Source organism: Lagopus leucura, unplaced genomic scaffold (genome assembly GCF_019238085.1).
Source record: "Lagopus leucura isolate 7727_CA_CO unplaced genomic scaffold, USGS_WTPT01 Super-Scaffold_100004, whole genome shotgun sequence".
NCBI lineage: Eukaryota > Metazoa > Chordata > Aves > Galliformes > Phasianidae > Lagopus > Lagopus leucura.
Genome location: NW_024962264.1, coordinates 29925515 through 29948141, shown reverse-complemented (window position 1 = coordinate 29948141; position 22627 = coordinate 29925515). Strand labels below are relative to the sequence as shown.

General features: G+C 42.1%; 1 protein-coding gene across 5 annotated transcripts in view; it reads right to left on the bottom strand.

Annotated features, from left to right (window-relative positions):
- The window catches only part of SLC4A4 (solute carrier family 4 member 4), a 197592-nt gene that overhangs the window by 139639 nt on the left and 35326 nt on the right, over window positions 1-22627 (bottom strand). For all 5 annotated transcript variants that reach the window (XM_042872178.1, XM_042872176.1, XM_042872180.1 and 2 more), the window contains one exon: window positions 5170-5349. In XM_042872178.1, the coding sequence (XP_042728112.1) occupies window positions 5170-5349 (180 nt within the window). The remainder of the gene's footprint in view (window positions 1-5169; window positions 5350-22627) is intronic.

The window sequence follows — 22627 nt, the reverse complement described above, 5'->3', positions numbered from 1 at the left end:
GCTCTCCATTGCTTTGAAATCACTTTTGCCTATAAAAAGGTTTTTACCTTTGCCACTGAATTCAGAGTTCTGAATATACATTGACAGTTTCTTAACTTTCAGAAGTTGTTTGCCTTGCAGATAAACTAAACAAGAATTTTCCATTTTCTTACCTCTGTTTCTTCTAATGCTTAAATCTGTACCATGTTTGTCAAGTACTGTTATTCCAAACACTACATCAGTTTCAAAATGGAGAGAGATCTGTATCTATCAGCTATTGTGCTGAATGTCTAAGGAGCACAGGGTTGGGCCAGGTAACCCAAACAAGCTCTGTACAAGCACTGGTGTTTCCACAAAGAATCTCCTGCAGCTGTGTACACCAACAGTGTCTACAAGCTGCCTGCTGCTTCAGTGCTTACCAAAAGGCACGCTTCCATTGGGTTTGAGCCACCTCAAACAAGTAGCAGGGAGGTGAGCCAAGTAAACTTGGAGAGCAACCACACATCGAGAAGAAACCCCTTCCCAGACTGAGCAGAGATGCACTTCCTCACGGAAAAAATCTCTACGTGGCTGTGGGAAAGAATGAGGAAGAGGGAAATGGATTCAGCTGGTACCCTAGCAGAAAAAGAAGCATCTATCTGCTTTCCTTTTTCCTCCCTTTTCTCACTCCTTGCAAGTAAGGCAAACTATATAATCTGCCTTGTATCAAGATGAGCAATCAGCTGACCTGAGGAGGCGGAACCAGGCTTAACACCACTGCACATGCCAGCTAACAAGCTTCCGTGGCTTTCCACTCACTTCCAGCTGAGTCTTCCCTCCAACCCACCACGAGGGTTAACCAGGACTGACAGATGATGCGCCTAAAATTCTAGCAGGTCAATATCACAGACATTAGCACTGCAAAACTACTAATTTTCTCTCTGAAAACCCTATTTTACCCAATCTCTTTCAATAGGCCATACTTCTCCTTCTGCAGGTCAGGTATTCTAGAAACAATTCAGTGTTCCAACAGCATAAATATATATTTTCTCACTCTCATATGTGTTTTAAAGCAGGTAAGGAGAGGCTATTTAAAGCCTGCTTAAAGTAATGAAATCATACACATTTTTCCCAAGAATACTTCCATGCCACCTTCCTGGATGGTACGAATAACCACTGCTAAAAGTTTATTTCATTCTTACTGGTTGCAATTGAAAGGCAAGGCCAGGCCAGTTAGAGCGGCTACTTTTAGAACTGAGGTGCTGGTATATCTCACCTGGAGCAGGGATCTGTAACAGTCTGCGGTTAAAGGAAGCCACATTTCAGCTAGCACCAGTGTCAGCAGTCCTGCCTGAAAACAAGGGTGTGAACCAATTTTCTCTCTGAGCACAGAGACAGCCCCCGCAGGCCTGGAATACCCTGAAAGGGCTCTGGAGCAGGAACATCGCCTAAATACCTCCTCCTCCTCAGCACATCACACGATATTCCTGTCCAGGCTTTTAAAGCAGGCATCTTCCTTAAGCAGTAAGTTACATTAGGTAAAGTCCATCTGTACATGTTCCATTTGCCTAACTCTCTCCAGATGGGAGAGTTGAAAGCTGTTTATAAACTCTCAGAGCATGGCTTGCTTGGCTGAACAAGACATAGATTTTATTTTTTTTAAAGAAGTATTGATACTTCCAAATCGCACCAATTCTCAAATACAACGTGTAACTAGGCTGGTTTTGAGCCAGAACAAAACGTTCATAGGCAAATTTGCATTTATGGACTGACTGCTTGCTCGACTCCATCCGCAGACATGTTTCATCAGGTTTGTTTCTGTGGTATAAGCAGTTTGACGTCCTGATTCAAATTCAAATTTAGGCAAAATCTGATCACAGGGTTTTTTACCAAAGAAGCTGAGGAATCAACTTCAGGTGAACTATTTAGGCTTAGGCTTCACAGATCAAGAAATAAAAGAGATGTATCAAATAAAAACGTGACTTAAGCTTTCTGCTCAAAAATCATAAGTTCAGAGTACAGTTTAGACAATTTAATTAATAGAGATTTCACAAGTCAGTCTTTACATGATTGTCCTTATACCTGAAGACAAACTAAGAATTATACTCCATCTGGAGTGACAATTACTTGGCCAAGCTAATGACTGCAAAAAACAACAGAGAAGTAGAACGCAAATTACTGTTTTTGTAGACTCAGACACAATGCATATTTCCCTGAAATGTTTGGGTTTCCTTAATTTAAAATTGGGATTTGCTTGCTTTAAAATATAGTTGAGAAAAAAAAAAAAAAAACAACCCAGAATATATGAAAATCTTCCAATACTAAGGAAAAGATTAAAATATCTCACCATTCAGTCCCCTCATCTCACCAGTACCTACATAAATGGCACTTTCATTTTATTGTCTCATTATGCTTTCATACACGTATTATTCCCCTCTGAATAATTTCTGAAGACTCTGAATTCTGAAGATTCTCAACTATCTTATACATCATACCTGCCACACAGTGTTAATTGAGTCTTGGTTTTTGGCAGGTCCCTGAAACTTGCAGGAATCCAGTACCGTTTTTAGTGGTCAGCATAGGTGATAATAACTAGCCCTGGTCACATCCAGCCATCGTGCAAAGGAACATTCTGCAAAGGCCCTTCACACAGCTGTCCCAGCAGCTCTTAATCCTACAAACTGCAACACCCTCAGCTCTTCTATTCTCAGGTCCCTTCACAGTGGGTTCAGGACTTCTGCTTTCCTTGGCATCCAGCACAGATTTTTTCTTCTCTGAAGGCACCAAAACATTGTGTAACACAAGTGTAGATCCAGGACTCTGCACAGTTGGCCTAGCTCTGACCAGTGCCATCCCTTTATAACTATTCATCAATGTAAAATAATGTTCGGCATGTTAAGCTAATGTTCGCTCTCCCTAAATTAGGCCTGACTGTCTCCAAGCTCTGCATTTCCCATCTTGTTTCTTCTATTTTTTTCTATTTTCCCCCACGTAAGAAGAAAATCAAAATTCAACTCTTCCTCCACTGGGGCCACATTGCAATCATATTTTCTCCTTTTGCCAAATCACACCCCTCACTCCCTCTCAAACGTCCTTTGCCTGTTGCATTCTTCTAAGCCTCAGTTCTAAAAGATACTTCAATTCATGTCACATATACTCTTCTGACAAGGTGCCTCAAATATAAGCAAAATATTTCATTTCCCCATTCTTTCTTACTCGTGTTCTTAGCCCTCTTTTGAAAATGAACTTTAGATTAAATACAAAAATGAAACAAACGAACAAAAAAAAGGGTTGTACTGAGATTTCTTGCCACGATTGCTAGTAACGAAAGGCAGACTAGGTTAGTGAGTCACACTTCTTTTCATCTGCAGAGAACTGATTTTCTCTTGGACATGTTTTTCATGTCAGCAAAGAGAGCAGCTGGATACGTCGCACACATAGGCCAACCAGACACTCAAAAACCTTCAACAAAGTTCCAGTAAGAAACACTGAAGCTGGTACAGCCTCAATATCCAACTATCTCAGATCATTAACCATCTAAGGAACAGAAAGCTAAATGGAAATAAAAAACCACTTATAAAGAACAGAAAGGGAGAAATTTCTGAAGGAGGTCTGGTGTCACTACACATGCAGAACGAGAGGGGAAAAAAACTGAGGAGATGAGACAGCAAGTAATTCAATGTTTGGAAATCCAAGATAGTCACCTGAACTACTCCTATCCTTTACAGTGTTCTAAATTAACAGTGCCTGCTTGTAAAAAGATCTGGCCACCAGTGCGCAACAGCAAGCCACGGCCAGAACCTGGTAAAATATCTGGATACATGAGATGGTCAACTACACAGAAAAAGTTACAAATCATGTAAATATTAACACCATTGCATGGGTCACCTGTAATATTGCGTGGGATTTAACTGATCCCATTCCCAGAGTACATAATGCAAATAGGTCAGGTTGGAAGAGACGGAGGAAATGCTCAGAGAGAGATGAAAAGACTGCATATGTTCACATGCTAAGAAAGAGTAGACAAGAACATACTGAAATGTGAAAACAACAGGAAAAAAATACAGTTTACCTTTTCTCAAATAAACATCAGAAACAAAGATTAGCAAAACAAAAGGCATCAAAGCAAAATCTGGTAAAAGAAATAGGTTTTTAATCCATCAGAATCATCAGCTCCTGGAAATCATTCCCCCAGGAAATCATTATATCCAGAATCCAAAAATGAATTTCTACAGGTTTGGTCACTGGCATGCAAAAAAAAAAAAAAACCAGAGACTTAAGTGTAAAGATGTAACATTGAAGTTCTTGAGCACCTGAAGACAGATAATTATTTATTTCTGTCTTAAGCCAATTACTGGTTTCTGAGTGTTGACAAGAACACTTCCTTGGGAACAACTGGAGAAAGACCAAATGGTCTTTGCGACTTATTTTTCATTCTCTGAAGTATCTGCACTACTGAGAATAAAAGGCCCTGGCCTTCAAACATGACCGACCTGATCCCACGTTTATCTCTTTAAATGCAATAACTATGCAGCAGCACAATTTCAAAATGAGTAACCTGCATCTTTCTTGAAAGACCAGGTCTTAAGACCCCTGCATTCTTCTCCCTCTAGCTCAGGAAGCATTTTCTCACTTACAAGCTAGTTGTGTACTAGAACTCCAACCACCTGGAATTATTCTCAAGAATCTAAGCTATACCATCCTGAGCTGTTCCCCATAACTTATTAACACAATGAAGTCAAATCCCAGGAGGATGCGTTTCTCACAGCCTATAGCTATGGTCTTGGTGCTTATCTACCTGCTCCGAGAAAACCGTTTCTAGTGGAAATCACGGGGTGGTTGAACCATGGTATATTCATCCTGAGAGCCAGGGCAGAAGCTGCAACTGATCTGTCCAAGCACGTCCTCAGTCTTTGTGTTTCCTTGCTATCTCCTTACACACAGTGTCAACTTGCTTCTAAAAACGCTGGCCTGCTGCTGACTGGCACTAGCTCAGGAGCAAACTGAGGTAACGCAGAGGGATGAAATATCCGCTCTGGCCTTTTCCAAGTCACAACCACCATCCAATAGCAAGCAATTTTGACTATTCTGATCCTGCAACACAAGGTGACTGTTTTCCTTGATCCACTTTCCTTCATCATGATCAGGATCAGGAGCAAATCACTAGACAATAGACCACTGTTGCGAGTGACAATCAACACCAGTACTTACTGAGCGGTTTGAGGATGCTGCTGCTTGTCTCATCAGCATTTTCTACGTCTGATTTGTCAGAGTAATTCTCAGAAATTTTCTCCTTTTCTTTCTTTTCTTTGTGCCCAGGTCTTCTCCTATGACGCCGCCTTCTTCTGTAGCTCTTCGGCACATGGACCCCAATGTAAACAGTGTGATGACCTAAGAAACAGAAATACAGCAAATGTTGACTTTGACTGCATGCAGTCTGTGCATGAATGGTCAGTAGAGCTCATGCTGCATTTCATTCAAATAGGTGAGCAAAGTATCCATCATTACTGGCCTACCATTGTGTGTTTCTTGGCTCCAAAAGTGAGCTATGGACTCCTGAACAACCATTTGGAGCAGTATTTTTAATACAGTAATTTCTGAGAAAGCATTCCACTGAAGAAACACGGATAATTATTCAGTCCTCGTGACTCACTTAAAAATAAAAACAACCACCACAGAAGGCCATCATACTAATTTTGCAATACAATATATAACTGTATTAAAAAAATTCCACATTATTTTTTCCCATTTGTTTTGCAAAATACATTGGTCAGACTGCACACTTACTTTCTGCAAACTGATCCAGTTTAATTGAAGAGCAAAGAGCAACAAAATTTATATATCTTGAGCATGCAGTCCATTGTGCATCCAACTACTACTTGGATATTACAGCAGCAAGGAAGGACTACCGATAGAAGTTACTGCAAACTTCAAAGTACTTGATGCTTTCCAAAGGAAGAATTAAGTGTCAAACTTTGTATGCTCACTGGAAATACAAATTATGCCTTCTCCCTTTCTTAAAGGCTTTTATTTCAAAATAGAGCACTTAATCTACATTTGCCAATTGCTATTTCCTTTTGATGGGTTTGATCAAAAATGTTTTATTTTCAGGGCTTTCCATATTTTATCAGCCTGGGATAAAAACCTTTCCTTCTGATTAAAGAAAACATGTCTTTCTCTGTGCCTAGATAATTCTGCTTTCTTTCTTCAAGCTTTAAAAGCAGCTGCTTCAGATAAATGATGATGCCTTATGCTTTTGTCAAAATTTGGTTTCCCCATTCATTTCTCCATGTATCCAACTAGTGCAGCTAAATACACGTACCCTACTACTAACTAAAGTACATTTGTCTGAATAAATGAGCCCTAACTGCACATGAGAACAACTGTCTTATCTTCATATAGTCAGCTGCTTCTGCTCACACCCAGAAATGAATTTCTGCTGAGCTACCTTTCTGCAGAGTCACTGGCTCAGTCATCTCATATACATCAATTCCTAGCATAAACTTACACCTCACATACAGCTATTCTTAGCATATACTTACACCACACATACAGCTATTCTTAGCATACATTTACACCTCATATACAGCTATTTTTAACATATACTTACACCTCACATGAATGGATAGTTGCTAAAAACACATGCAACTGTATCAGATCACATACTCAGGAAAAGGCCAAGGCTTCAGCTTTAGGAGAGCTGAAATCCTTCCTGCTGAACCAACTCATTTGGCAGGTGGCTCCTCCAAGGCAGGAGAGGCCATCCTACATTGCAGCCTTCAGACACCAGCCTCTGTGACTGCTGTGGCTTTGATGAGGATCACAGATAAAACACTCTCGGCCCTGACTCCAGCACCCACAGCTATCTCCCAGAGAGGATATTTATCAGCTCTCCTGAAACACACTGCAGAAAGTGAAGGGGACAGGGGAAGTTTAGGTTAGATATTAGGAGGAATTTTTTCTCTCAGAGGATGGTGAAGCACTGAAACAGGTTGCCTAAGGAAGTTGTGGATGCCCTATCCCTGAAGGCATTCAAGGCCAGGCTGGATGTGGCTCTGGACAGCCTGGACAACCCTGCCTGTGGCAGAGGGGGTTGAAACTAGATGATTATTGTGGTCCTTTTCAACCCAGGCCATTCTGTGATTCTATGATAAGCTTCATCACTCCTAAACCCACAGAAGGTTCTGTCATGAGGGTGGCACCTGAGAAGACAACAGTGACGGCATCTCAAGGCAGATATGCTTCTCTGATACCAGATACAGAGTCCTGCAGACTGTGCCCACACCTCTCTCCCTTTTACTAAAAATTAAGAACTGACTTAAGCAAGCAACAAAAGTCAGGTTTCACTTGGGAAGGTAAGGTGGAAAACTAGCCCCCGCTTTCTACTCATCTCCACAGATCTTCCTTTCCTTACTGCAGTTTGCACTGCTCTCTGAGATCATCTGTGAGCTGCACCTATTACTGTTGTTTCCTTTTCAGCAGCATTACATGGTTCCAGATTAAGCACCAGTCGTGCAGTTGCAGGAAGTTGCTTTGGAAATGCCAGCAAAACAGTAAAGCCACAGAGAGCAGCTATGAGTTAACTTCATTGTGCATGCAATTGCTCTAAGTCCAATCTTTGAGATTAAGAAACTCAAAATTTTGTCACAAAATCCTCAATTTCCATAACAATCTATTCTTTCCCTTGAAAAACAGCCTTTGAAAACATTGTTCTCTTGTGAGACACCTTGTCTGAGAACACCAAAAGGGACAGCAGTGGATCAGCAATGACAATGTGTGATGATGGATGATCAGGCAGCCCACAGGCAGAGCTGTACGTGGGACATGAGCCTGAGAATATCCTATTCAAAAATGCACTCCTAACCTTTCTCTCAATTTATCTGTGAGGTGTCAGGTCTGGTACTTTCCTCGCTGAGACTCTGTTTTTGTCATTTCAAATTCCACACACTCTTTAGGCCAGCTGTAAAGTTTGGTGAGTTGTTCACCTACTGTGCAAGTGAAATGTTATACGGAAAGCATCTGAGGCTGCTTGACCAGCACGGCCCTTCCTGACTACAATTTTAACAGAGCTAATGGTATTGCCCAAGGACTATGCAAAGAATGGAATAATGAGCTCTATTCGGGGATAGGGCTAGAGGCTTATGAAAATAGCTCATGCCGTATGCATATAACACTGCCTCTCACACCCATCCACATGCATGCTTCATAGCCCAGTAAAATTATTCACATGCACAGATCTCTAAGAGTAACTCCTTCAAAAAGCAAACACAGAGGACAAATGAAAAATTTTAAGTGCAAACTTACTGAGTTACTAAAGCATAGAAAAGCATCTGAAAAAAGGCTCCTTAAAAACTGCATTTTTTATTCATAAAGACTAAAAAAATTAGAAGAGAAAAAAATTTCCAATAAGATACACACTCATCCTTAGACTGGCACTAAATGTGATGCATTTTGGCTCCAAACTAATTTGTTAGGTGAAAGTGATTCTATGATTCTGTAAGTTGTAACAGAGACCAGAGGCTTATAAAAGAACTCCCTGCTCAATCACAGACATAGTAAGCGCTGGTGATGGCTCTCAAAACGAATCACAGCATTTCTGGTGAACAGAGTGCTACAGCAAGCTGTAGTTTCTGTACAAGCTGCCACTATGCAGAAGGTCACACTGAATTAATAAAACATAAAATATAAAATATAAAGATACAAAGATGTATAATACTAATAATATAGAGACATTAAATAGTAGGGTGTTATTGAAAATCTCTCAGAGTGAAGTTACTCTTTAGCCAGTTCTGTCTAGTGTAAGGCATCATAAAGCTCACTGCAGAAACTCCACAGTGCACAGTCTAGGAGCCAGCAAGTTCACTGCTACGTGCACATCTCCTGATGCTCTGGGCTGCCAACACTGTATAACCATCCGGCACAGTACCAATAACTTGTCATCTCAGGGAGCAGGACGAAAAAAGAAACAGAAATCCAGGATCGAGCAAGGTCCAAAGTGAGGCAGTACAACAATGGCAGGAGGAAAGGGATGGGCATCTGCTGCCTCCAGCCCAGAGCACCAGCACAACGATCTTTCCAAAATGGGCTCAAAACACAGAGGCCCTTGGAAACAGGCAGAGCAGTAATGCCAAAGTTGGTGAAACCTACAGAAAGACTTGCAGATCAACATCTGAAAACAAGTCTTTGCTGTGGCACACAAAACTAGGAAAGCTATTCCAGAAACTGAAAATATCAGCTGTAACACAGCAGATGGCATAAATGCTACACAGGGATAGAGAAATCTTATCTGAGCACAAGTAGCAGGTGTTAGGGTAGGGATGGCTCCTGGGAAACATGGGAACATGGGGCAGTGCTATCTGTCCAAGGAATTCTTACAAGATCAAATGCAAAAGCCAGATGAAAATAGATTGGGGTGATTCTGACTTTTTCTATTTAGACAACGTCCTCCTTTGAATCACTTTAATTCTGTGGTCAGCTTGATAATACAAACATATCATAGCAAGCCCATGGTCTTAATGCTTTAATATGCTGCCAACAGAACCGGACAATCTCTTTAATCTTTTGATCATGTGTGCACAGAACTGATTTTGGTGATATGAAACTAAGTTGCATACATACAGGCCAACATCTGCATTACTTAACTGCTTTTCACTATTCTGCATGGGAGAGCCTTAGTTAACGTCACTTTTCGTCCTTTTCCATGCCTTCCCACCCCCTTTTTTTTTTCCCTTTTCTTTTTAATTTTCCTCTCACAGTCTGTTCAGAGTGGCCAATCAAGATGTTTTCCTTTTCTGCATACTTGAAGTACTCGGCATCTGTTTACGCTGTTGCAAATGCTGAGATAAAGTTCTAGGCTCCCTTCCCAAAATGCCTGGAAGGAAACAATTGACACATACTCTCAATGCACAACTTTGAGACATTTCCTACTCACTGGGCTAACGGAGCTTTCCCATGAGAACGATTCACTACAAACAGCAATGCCTGATAAATTTAACAGTACACGCATGCACCACACTGCTAGCCAGCAGCTTGGTGGAGGGTGGGAGAATAAAGCCCAGTGCTAAACTTCTCCTGATCATCCAGGTCCCACTGAGCCATCAACTTCTCTTGTGCACTCAACACAAGCCACTTGCACATTTCCTCCTGTGGTGCCCGCTGTGTTTACAGCCTCTTCTTCCCTCTCTACCCACTCTCCCCCAGGAAAACAACTATTCCCTGCGTGCACCTCATTCATTCTAGAATGCTCTGGTTGACCAGAGGCATTTTCACAGATTATTTCACAGAATTGTAGGGGTTGGAAGGGACCTCCAGAGATCATTGAGTCCAACCCCCCTGCCAAAGCAGGTTCCCTACAGCAGGTCGCACAGGTAGGCATCCAGGCAGGTCTTGAACATCTCCAGAGAAGGAGACTCCACCACCTCCCTGGGCAGCCTGTTCCAGTGCTCTGTCACCTCACTGTAAAGAAGTTCTTGCGCACATTTGTGCGGAACTTCCTATGCTCCAGTTTCTGGCCATTTCCCCTTGTCCTGTCTCCACTCACCACTGAAAAGAGTCCGGCCTCGCCATTCTGCCCCCCACACCTTAGATATTTATAGACCTGGATCAGGTCCCCTCTCAGTCTCCTTTTCTCAAGGCTGAACAGACCCAGTTCACTCAGCCTTTCCTCATAGGGGAGATGCTCCAGGCCCTTCATCATCTTCGTGGCCCTCCGCTGGACATGAATTTCACTATGAATGGCATGAATTTCACTATGCTGTAGAATCTCCTAAAATGCACAGCAAGACCTGCAAGCAAAAGCAACTTGCACTTTTCCCCTTCTGAAGGACAGCAGAGGGTCACAGCTTCCCCACTTATTTCTGCAATAACTTTTGAAGCTAACTTTTCTTTGCCCAGAGATAAACGTTATTGCGTACCAAATTTGGAACACAACTGGCTCATTTCATTAATAAAGCAAGAAGCAGTCTTCATCACAGAGATATTTTTTCCCTGAAAAATTTTGGTTGAAATGGCATCTTTTCCTTCATTAAGAAATGCTAAAGAACAGCAGCTAATGATTCAGGGTCCAAACTTAGAGTATGTGCACAACAGTCTCCTTGAATCAGTTTTATCACTGAAAACTCACTCACATATTATTAAATCTAAGTTTTGTAAAATATAGCATTCCCTTCCCTTCTCTCCCCCTCCCCCCAGGAATATCTGTTCATCTCTTGTCTCTCTCCTGGCCAAGCATGGTCTTGTTAAAGCACTGGGAGTGAAGCTGCCTGAATTTCAAGTCATGCACACTCATATGCTGATCCTAGCAGCATGCTGACAGCATGAGGGAAGAAAGCAGTTCTAGACACCCTGCCTCAACTAGCCAGGGCCCCCAAGCATACTGCTTCCATGTAAAACTATGCTCTCGAGTCCTTCTCAGAGTTATTCCTTTTAAGGGAACCTGGGGATTAAAGAAACACAAACAGAGGACAAAAAATGTGTACTGAAAAATAAGAACACAGAAATTTGCAGGCTTGAAGAAGTTTTCAGACTTAGTAAATTGTCTGTCACCCATTAGTTAGCTGGGTGCAGTTCCACTGCCAGACTCACGTGTTAGCATAGCCTGACCACCCGTGCTACCTGCACATCCCAGCCTCCTTTCAGGTACCTGTTTCACAGGTACATTGCCCACTGAGGCATGCAGAAAGATGCAGGATAAGGCAGGCTCTGCACATGTATATGACACACCAGGTTCCCATGTCTCTATACCAGTAATACTGCTTGGTGGTTTATGCAGTTGCTGCAGTACAAGCCTCGAGCCAAGCCTGAAGAGTTTGTCTGTGAGGATCCTTTTCTGTCCAAGAAAGAAAGGACGATGTTTTTTAGAGAGTGAAAGGCAGGGTGTACGTGCTGTGCGAGCACACTACATGGCTGCTCAGTGCTCACAGATGGGCAATGCAGCTCTGTGAAGGAACAGGGACAAGTCTGGCACAATCAGTTCCGGATCTGGCTAAATGTAAGTGATGAAGAGATCTTGGGATATGCCCACATGGGAAGTGTGCCTGGGGCAGGGAATTACTCACTCTCAGTATAATTATGTCAGTCCCAAACTTGACATCCCAAAGCCTCTGAAGCACAAGCTGTATATATTGTTTGAAACAAATGTGGATTTATTCATGCTTTATAACAAGTGCCAAATGGCAAAAACATATCTAGAGAGAAAGAAATCCAGAGTTAAGGTGTTTTTTCCCAACTAGTTCTGGAATGACATTTGCTTCAAAAAGCATTATAATTTCTTACCATCTCATCAATAAAAAAAAAATAAAAAAAAAATCTTCCCATAAGAATCATATAGAATAGACCTCATATCTCACACAATTATAAACAGCTGTGCAGTTCTCTCAGACTTCTCACAAAGTCTGAATTTAGGCATTTCTGGGGAGCTTCCTCCTGCAACAATGGTCTTTTCACAAAGCCTTTTATGTGATGTATTTAAACATGTTTATGTAATCCGGTATCAGTGACAGTGGCAATAATCCAAGTGTAGGTTACTACCAGAAAAACTATGACATTCATTTGCCATTCCAGTTATCTCCACCCAAACAACAAGCAGAAAGTGATTACACTTCATTTATAACACTGTCACTCATTTAAAACATGAACTCTCTTCTCTTAAGAAAATGGTGAAATAGCTTTTGCTTTGCAAAACCAAAACTTGGTCAGTTGGAGGACAGAGCTGAAAGTTATGAGATCAAGGATAAAGCCTGCCTGGTACATAATATCTAGGAAGAAATCCTTTCTACATAATGAGGTCTATTGAAATGTTGAGCATGGCCAGACTAGTCCATAAAGTAACTCAGATTGGCTCCTTAGAAGAAAACAAGTTCAGAAACTAAAATTACAAGTTTATAAAGCAATGAAAATGAGTCAAGTATCAGCACTTTTCAGCCAGGCCTTATTTTCACTTTCAAGGCTCTTTTCCAAAGAACAGGGATAGTCATATTAAACCTCGTCAAGCTTGGACAAGCTCATGTGGTTACATCTAATATGTCTGTGCAGCCAATTTCTTCTCCTAAAGCCTACTGCTCTGGCCACCTGTGCCTCCTACTCTAGGAGCTGTGTGTGTCCAGGCACTCAGAATGGAGGCCTGGGAAGAAATTTCAGGCTACCTGCAAGAAGGGCTTTGTTCAGCACATGGCAGCTAACTTGATCCAACTCTGAGATACAGCTAACCTAACACAGGAAGGCAAAGGTGTGCCGTTCTCTGCCCATTTTCATAGCCTAACAAATCTGTCTCATACCTGGGTGGAATTGAAACAGAGCATGTCCCCAGGGTGAGGAAGCTACAGTTATATACGTGGCTTCCTGACACACTCCTACAGCATATGGCTTTTATTCTTACTATTTATGAGTTGCTGCCTTTATTGAAAGGTTGTTTCATAGAGTCGCCCAACATTTGGGGACCTGCATCTGCAGCAGCTCTGAGGTCACATGAGGCTGGCAGGTGAGACTGCCAAGGGATGCAGCCTGCTGCACGCTTTGTCAGAAGACATCTTTGTGTCTTTATGGACAGTAAGGTGCTGCTGCTGCCAAGCACACAGCTTAATGTGGCAACACATCGTGGGGATCATAGTGAGTCTGTGCAGTTTTTAATGGCTTTTCAAAACTTGAAGTGGCAATAGAAGGATATCTCTCATTTCGTGCAAGAATCCAAGGAAATAAATGACATAAAAAGCTGATGGGCCAGAAGGACAAATAAATCACAGGGATGATCCATTTTAAAAGGGAGATACTAAAAGTAGCACTAAGAAACTCCTGAAGTAAGCCCTGCTTAGTTTCAAATCAGCTCAAGAAATAAGAACAAAAGGCCACGTCGCTTTGAGCTAAGTGCACTTAACTCTACCTGATTCAAATGGGTTACAGGTAGTAACCATCTCCCAAGGCTGGCACCTCCACCCCAACCAGCTCCCACTTCAGGATGCAGCTATCACAACATGTGCCCAAGTGCAAACGGGATAGGATGCACGGCCTGGGCAACACTGCAGCATAGGAAGTTCCGCACAAACATGCGCAAGAACTTCTTTACAGTGAGGTGACGGAGCACTGGAACAGGCTGCCCAGGGAGGTGGTGGAGTCTCCTTCTCTGGAGATGTTCAAGACCTGCCTGGATGCCTACCTGTGCAACCTGCTGTAGGGAACCTGCTTTGGCAGGGGGGTTGGACTCGATGATCTCAGGAGGTCCCTTCCAACCCCTACAATTCTGTGATTCTGTGATTCTGTAACACACCACTCAGGGCACAGCTAGTACAGAACAGAAACAATCCTCCCCTCCTATATCATACAGTACCTTAAAATTTCCTATAAGCAATCTAAAGAACATTAACTTTCCCACAGATGAAAATGCAAGTTTCCACAAAACAACAGACAAACCAGAATATTTTCAATCAGGGGGATGTAAATTCTAGGTAGAACGGACACGGGAATTCAGAAGGCGTGACAGTGAATACAGCTGGTTCGTGCATCAGAAACAAGGGACATTATTTCCTCTACATCAGTGTAAACATCAAGTATCATTCCTGTTAATGCATCTGAACACTGATGCCAATACTAAAAGCCATAAGCAATCCTTCAGACAGGCTGACCAGGCACACTCCTGGGCTCAGCACTTAGTTCCTACAGGATGTTCAGAACACATTAATACTCAAGACACTACTTCTCCGGACAAGTAGGAATTTACCCAAGAGGTAAAGCTCACAAGGCTTCATTGAGTAGTTTGTTGAAATTTGAGTGAAATCTAAACAAAGAGATGTTCCAACCAGAGAGAAATCAGACTCAAATCACTACTGCTTTCAAGAGTAAAGGAACAGCAGAACCACATAAAAGATGTTTTTCTCTCCAAACTGAGGAAAGCCTCTGTAATTGGAACAGGTTTGGCTCTTTGTGTCACAGTAACAATTTCAGTAGTGCAGAAACATGCATGTCTCACAGTGCTGATGCCTGGACACAAAATCATCCCTGCAAGAGGTTTCCATGATGGGAATCAAAGCCCTGTTAAGGGTCTGAACACAAACCAGAGGACCAGAAACATCAAGTGGATGCCTGGATTTGGACAAAGGATGCTAGGCAAGAGACTGACTGGCAGAAATAGAATAATTCACATCTACAATGACTGCAAAAACCTGTAACCAGCTATTTGAACAAAATGAGATCAGGATGGCCTTCAGGCATTAAGGCATTTAAAATGACAATATGCAATAAGCTAATTACTCCATGTTATGTGGCTGCTGGCCAAAGAAAACGGTCCATGTGACTTGATCAGATGATGGGCTTTTGAGGGATGGGGCCAAGCACTTTATAAACAGAGTAACTATAACATTCAGTACAGGGTTCACAATCTAATAAAGACCATGAGGAAAACAGAAAAGTAGTGAGGAGTACTGGGCAAAAGAGAAAATGGAGGTTCAGGGAGAGACAAAATGTAAACTAGATTTCAGCTGAAAGATAAAGCAAGAAAGGACAAGATTAGAAACAGCACAGCTCTCTTCAGTTCTGCCAGCTCTCATAATGGATCCCATCTTCACTGCTAGGATGGAAAAGTTCAAGAGAGGCAATGAACATGCACTGAATTACTTAATTAAGCTGTGAACTTGAGCAAAGAGCACATTACGTATTTGTACTACTTCTCAGTATTTAATTATGCACTAAAACAACTACACGGGGAAGGGAACTGAACTGGGTAGTGGAAGACAGCATGTAAGTATGAGAATCTTTTGTTATCAGCAAGCTCCTAGATCTTCAGTATCTTCAAAAGGCTGGTTTAATCTTCGTGTGAGATGACCTCTGCAATTTTTACAAGCTTCCCATATAACAAGACTATAGTTAGCCAGACAGAAAGTGTTCTTAGCCATCTTTCCGAAGTTTGCACTTCTCAGTTTCAAACATATGCTCACTTGCTGCCTGTCAATGACCCAGACAAAATGCCGCATTCCTAGCAAGACTCAGGAGCCGTTCCAGTGAAGCAGGTTTAAAATGTGTGCTAGCCTCAGAGAACAGGATAGTTCTAAAAGACAGAACTCACATAATTGAATCAGGAAGGTCTAAAATAGGAAGAGAAAAATTAAAAGTAAGGTCTTCATCTGGCTTTTAGACAATTCTACAAAATTCAAAAACAGGAAATTCAGTCCGTCATTGCTCGGAAAGGATCAGAACGTGTGTCTGAAGAAGCCAAGAAGGCACATGCCAATAGCAGCTAAAAGATACCACTATAAATTAATGGACCGACACTGTTTACACATAACAATAAATGTGTTTGGGGCATTACCACTGAGCTTTATATAAGCCATTGCTAGACTCTTACCCACAACCCCGTAAGCTGCTTTTCTTTCTCTCCTCTTTGGAGCTATGAGAGGTTACAGAAGCCACCGAACCTGCCCTGCTGTTATCTGATCTAATCTGGCCAGCATTGCTTGGATTCTACTTAAAGAAAACTTTTCAAAAGTGCAGCTTTGGGGAGCAGAGCAGAGGAAGAGAGTTGTGCTGGGCACAGCTGCTTGCTCTAAGTTTTAGATTAAGCTGTTCAGACACACAGTACTTTCAGATTTTCTGGTATCCACATCAAGAACTGATCACAGTTACTTTAAAAATCGAGTCTCCTTTAGAAATGCCCTGAATTACCACCCAAAATGGATATATCCAAAACAGCCCTTCTTGCCTGAAAATCTTGGCCTTGTTTTCCCTATTTCCATCTCATTAATCACCAAGTTAATACCTACCTGCAATTCTCCCTATTAAATGAATACAGGCAGGCAGGTTTTAGATCACTGTCCAATATAAATAAGAGCCTTGATTTTCATAGCTACTGAGCTTATGTCTTCAGTTGGAAGCCACTGCCATTTTTCCAGGCCACTGACTCCAGAATAAAAACTTCCAATATTCTTCCTCTGATTTTGGAAGCACAGCAAATTACTATAAATTTTTACTGTATCATCATTATTACTATAAATGCTGATGGACACAAGGGTGTCTGAAGCAAAGCCTGTGTTTTCTTAAGAGCCTGAACTACTAGCCATCTTTTACTGCATCAAGAGTCAATTGTCTGAAGCCTGAGGAACAAACAGTGAAGACAGGGAACAAATCAGCAACCAAAACATGATGCACAGCCACAACATGCCAGGCAGACATCTACCTAGCCAGCATCCCATTTCTTTGGCAAGTGCCAAGCAGCTCAGGGGAAGTCCTTATAAGTTCCCAACACTGCAGTACCACATCATAAGGGAGAACAGCCCCACTGCAAGCCAACCATGTTTCCAAGACTGCAGTTGGAATTCGACATAGAGAGGCAACAGCTTATTTTCTGGAAGGCATACTGCAGCTAAGGTTGGGTGTATCAGAAGGCCAAGCTCCTGCCAGCAGGGCATCAGATAGGAAGGAATGTAACAGAAGCTACATTTACAAAAGGCTTGTTGCTCCTTTCAGGAAGCACTACAGGTTTCTGTCTCTCTTTTCAATCCGGGAAGTTTTCTCTCTTTTCATTTCTAGGGAAGTTCCCACAGTGCTGGGCAACAGGAGTAGAAATACAATCCAAGTGAAAGGAAAGTCTAAGTTGCTAGCATATGATGTTGCAATGTAAAGATCAACAGACTGGGTGGGTGTGCATTGGCTTATGTGAGAGCCACCACATAATGGAGGAATCTGAAAACGTAGCAAAAGAGTAACTGCATGTCAGGGTGAATCACCTCAGCAGCTGGAAAGCAGCCTTTGGTGCTGTCTCTCGTGCAACTCCTACTACATGGCAGCTCCTCTTTACCAACGTTAACAACCCTTAGCAGCCACAGGAAGTGTAACTGGTCCATTCGCAGATGAGAAGCTGAGGCAGGGAATGATCAAATTATTTGCTTGCTACGGATTCAGAAGATGTCCATAGAAGCAGAATGTGATCCCTAGAGCTGAGTAAATACTGTGGCTGATCCCTAAGATGACCCGCTCAGTATGTAAAGGGGAGCTGTCCCTTCAGTAACTAAAGGGACACAAAAAAAGGGACAGACTCCTTAGCAAGGTCTGTTGCAACAGAACAAAGGGAAATCGTTGCAAACTAAAATGTGAAATTTAGCTTGGTTATAAGGAAAGCCATTGTCAGAATGGTATAGAATGTATCACTCTGCTGCCAAGTACGTTATATGCAGTACAGAACTTATCCTTGCTTAAAAAAAACAAAACAAAACAAAACCACAATCTTTTCTTTGCAGTGGGTGAAATACATCATATATTGACTCAGCTGCTCTAAAACCATTTTCTGCATTTCTTCTATATGTGCAGATCAATGCTACCTTATGTAAAATCAGTTTATTACCATATGAGCTTTGCAGATTTTCCTCATAGAGCTTTCAGGAGTTCTCAGCACCTTCTCTCACAACCCCAGCATCTTCAAAGCTAACCCTGATCCCTACCAACATATTAAAAGCATTTGCAGTAACCAGAAAGATACTTCATGCAACAGTAGGTGAAACAGACACAGGTTGGAAAGTGCCAACAGTAAACATGCTCACAGATTTACTAACATCAAGCTAACTAATGACTCAGTGATATTATCTAAAGGACAACAGAGTTCTGAACAAACCACGTTACGAGTGATTTACATTTCACAGAAGTTGCAGCATTTATACAATTGACTTAATTAATTCACACACAGAAAAACACCTCCCAGCTTTTCCATAGGGATTTAGTATATTATCAAAAGTACTGGAGCCATAGCACTAGGACCTTGTCATTTTTTACAAAACAGATAAAGGCACATTTCAGTATCTTGTCAAGTGTCCTGAGAACCAAATTTGGAGAGAACTTCAACTGAAATCTTTCATCCAAACACTTCACAGCTGGGAAAATCCAAACCACTCATCCTGTTTTTACTGTGTGGGGCATTCAGGTTCCCATCTGTGCCTGTTGGTCCCAAGTCATGTCACTTGCTGCACAGAAAGAGAAAAAAAAGGCAGTCCCTAAATCCTCAGCATCTTGCTTTTGCAAAACAAAAGGTTCAACAAAAGCAAGTGTAGAGTCTTACACCTAGGGAGGAATAATTGCATACACCAGTACAGGTCGGGGGATGACCTACTGGAGAGGAGCTCTGCAGAGAGGGACCTGGGTGTCCTGGTGGATGACAGGTTGGCCATGAGCCAGCAGTGTGCCCTTGTGATCAAAAAGGCCAATGGCATCCTGGGGTGCATTAAAAAGAGCGTGGCCAGCAGGTCGAGGGAGGTGATCCTCCCCCTCTACTCTGCCCTGGTAAGGCCTCATCTGGAGTACTGCGTCCAGTTCTGGGCTCCCCAGTACAAAAAAGACAGGGATGTCTTGGAAAGAGTCCAGCAGAGGGCCACGAAGATGGTGAAGGGCCTGGAGCATCTCCCCTATGAAGAAAGGCTGAGTGAACTGGGTCTGTTCAGCCTTGAGAAAAGGAGACTGAGAGGGGACCTGATCCAGGTCTATAAATATCTAAGGTGTGGGGGGCAGAATGGCGAGGCCAGACTCTTTTCAGTGGTGAGTGGAGACAGGACAAGGGGAAACGGCTGGAAACTGCAGCATAGGAAGTTCCGCACAAACATGCGCAAGAACTTCTTTACAGTGAGGTGACGGAGCACTGGAACAGGCTGCCCAGGGAGGTGGTGGAGTCTCCTTCTCTGGAGATGTTCAAGACCTGCCTGGATGCCTACCTGTGCGACCTGCTGTAGGGAACCTGCTTTGGCAGGGGGGTTGGACTCAATGATCTCTGGAGGTCCCTTCCAACCCCTACAGTTCTGTAATTCTGTAAACTAAATGAAATGCAGCCTACGCTGACTAGCGTAGGTACCACAGAAAAATAATGAAGTACATTCTGTGCTAGACTTCACATGATCATTTTTTTTTTTATTGTACTTATTTCAGAAGCAATTAGAAGCTTGAATTGATATGAAACAGGTCTTCTGATTGTTTCTGAAAACAGAGGTGGTCTGTCTATAGTCATAAAAAACTGAGGGTTGCAGTGGGAGAAGAAAAGAAGAAAACAAAGTAAATGGCTAAATGCAACAGCTTTCTCATATCTTCTACCTTCTGTTAATGAAGGTAACAATTTTCACAGCAATCTTTGTTTCTTTTCATTGATCCAAGCACCATAGCACAGCTTTCTACCAACAAAGTGTAGTGACACAACATGGTCAAGAACAGGAAGATGGAAGCATGGGCAGCAATTAGCAAAAATGGCAAAAGATGTCCCCAGACATTCCCACAAAGTCCCTGTTTTAGGCTATGTATGCAGTAAATCCTGTAATGTTAATGAAATCCACAGAACAGTTTTCACTGTAACAGAAGTTCTTCTGGAATTCAGTGCTAAGGTATACTCTCCACGCCATTACTTTGAGAATCCATTGAAAAACAGGACAAAACACTTTACATGAGAGCTAGTCCCTTCTCCTATGGGCCACAGCCAGGGTGCTACCCTGCTTTCAAGTAAGAGAGCTGCCAGACTTGAAATCCTGCATCCTCCACCCCACTGCAAAGGCAGGACGGCAAGCCTGGGGGAAGTTACTTAAGGAGCCAAGAATACCTTATCTCAAAGGATAAGGTGGAGCTTTATTTTTCCCCTGTTGCAAAATTGGTTATTAAGTAATCTCTTTGTGTCACACATACCAGCACTCCTAACAGTGGCATTACAGCAACATGTCGTTACCTTCAAGGAAAGGAACGTGCAGTGCTCAAAATGAATGGGAATGGCTCTCTTACACAGGAGGTTCAGCTCAGGGCAGTGCCTGCTCTTATTTTCCCCAGCAAAACATAAGTTTCTCATTTTCTTTCATAGTCTGAACAGGACTTCTAGGAGACCTCTCCGTCTCGCCATGTAACATTTCTGGATAGTTCTGCAAAACATCACTTATGGACAGCAAAGCAGCTCTGAAAACTAAAACATAATCATTTTATCAATTAACTTTCTCTCACGAAAGACAATAGGAAGGGTATATGCAACCAAGTCATTTTTGAATGTCCACAGCTGATATTACCAATAAAATAGAAGAAACATGCAGTGTAGGATTAGACTGAGGTGCCACTTTAGAGAAGCATTAAATAATCTCTGGATCTAGGCCAAAAGGACATTCTTTTGCAATGTGTACATGGTTTCTATTGTTAATATTACATTTACTCAGCAAGGGCATGACCGACAACCACCTCAAGCTGAAAATGTCTAAACATATTGCTGACCAGAAATGCCCATTTTCCCCCCACTCCTTCCTCTTCCCCCACACCACTACATAATCAAATCAGTGAGCGATGTGCTAATCCAGAGCTGTATCTCCATCTGACAGACAGACATAACACAAGGCAATTAGCTACCAAAATAATAACAGACTGAATTCGGGAGTTGCTTGCTACCTCAGAGTGACAGCATACTGTTTTTCTCTTCCATTCTGGAGAGTTAATATGCTCAGGATGATGACTTTCAAAAACTGTCTTCATCTGTTTTAAATCAGGCATATTCAAAAGCAAGAAAACCAGTCAGCTTTCTAAGGGCATTATAACATCTCATCCCCCTCCTCAGCTGCTTTCTAACAAGTTCAAAGAAATAACTTCAAGCAGCCTTCCTAAGAAATTTGATCAAAATTGACTGCTGAATGAAAAAGAAATTATTAGCAGATCAATGAATAAGAAAAAGGCAAACAACTGTGTGATATTTTTCTCCCATGAAAGCAGAAAAAAATAAAAAATTATCAGTAAAAAAAAAAAAATACATTTGGAGATAACTCCATCAGAAGTTACCTTCTACAGAGGATGCAGCCAGTACAATCCTTTCAGAAAAATTCTAACAATATCAACTGACTGAAGTTCTCTCTGCTAGAATGAGCACATTCAGGTCTCCACACATACTGATCTTCTTCTTGAAACTATGTCACTGCATCTCTAAAGCAGAAACCACAGAATGAAAGAAAGACTACGATTGGAAAAGACCTCTAAGATGTATCAAGTTCAACTGTCAATGCACCTCCAATACATCCTTCAGCACCTCATCTGCACTTTTCTTCAACACCTCCAGAGTCAATGACTCCACCACCTCCCTAGGCAGCCTGTGCCAATGCATCACCACTCTTTCCAAGAAGAGAATTTTCCTAGTATCCAAAACAAACCTCCCCTGGTGGGGAGCCACCATTATCTCTCATTCTATTGCTAGTTACCTGGGAGAAGAGGTTGACCCTCATCTCGCCACAACCTCCCTTCAGGCAACTGTAGAGAGCCACAGGGTCTCCCCTGAGCCTGCTCTTCTCCTGACTGAACAACATCAGTTCCCTCAGTCACTCCTCATAAACTTGTGCTTCAGATCCTTGTTCTACATCTAGCAAAGAGACTTAAAACAATCTGCACAAAATGCAGGCCAAGGGCCTTCAACCTGGCATTTGAATCATTCCATCAGATAAGTGCATACTGTGATTGCACATGGGGTACATCCGTACGTATCAGGTGCACATGTGTTTCTTGTAGTTATATACAAGGCACGTACCTGTGTGTGTAAAGGATGAGATATAATTACCGACATGCATTTTCTGAGTTATGGCAAGTAAGTTCTCTTCAAACTGCCAGAGCTTGAATAATTACTTGCACTGTGGTAACACCTCAAATTTGCAAGGCAAGCTCTGGATTTAAGACTGTTCCAGCACAGAAGCAAGGAGCGGCTGAGCAGCAA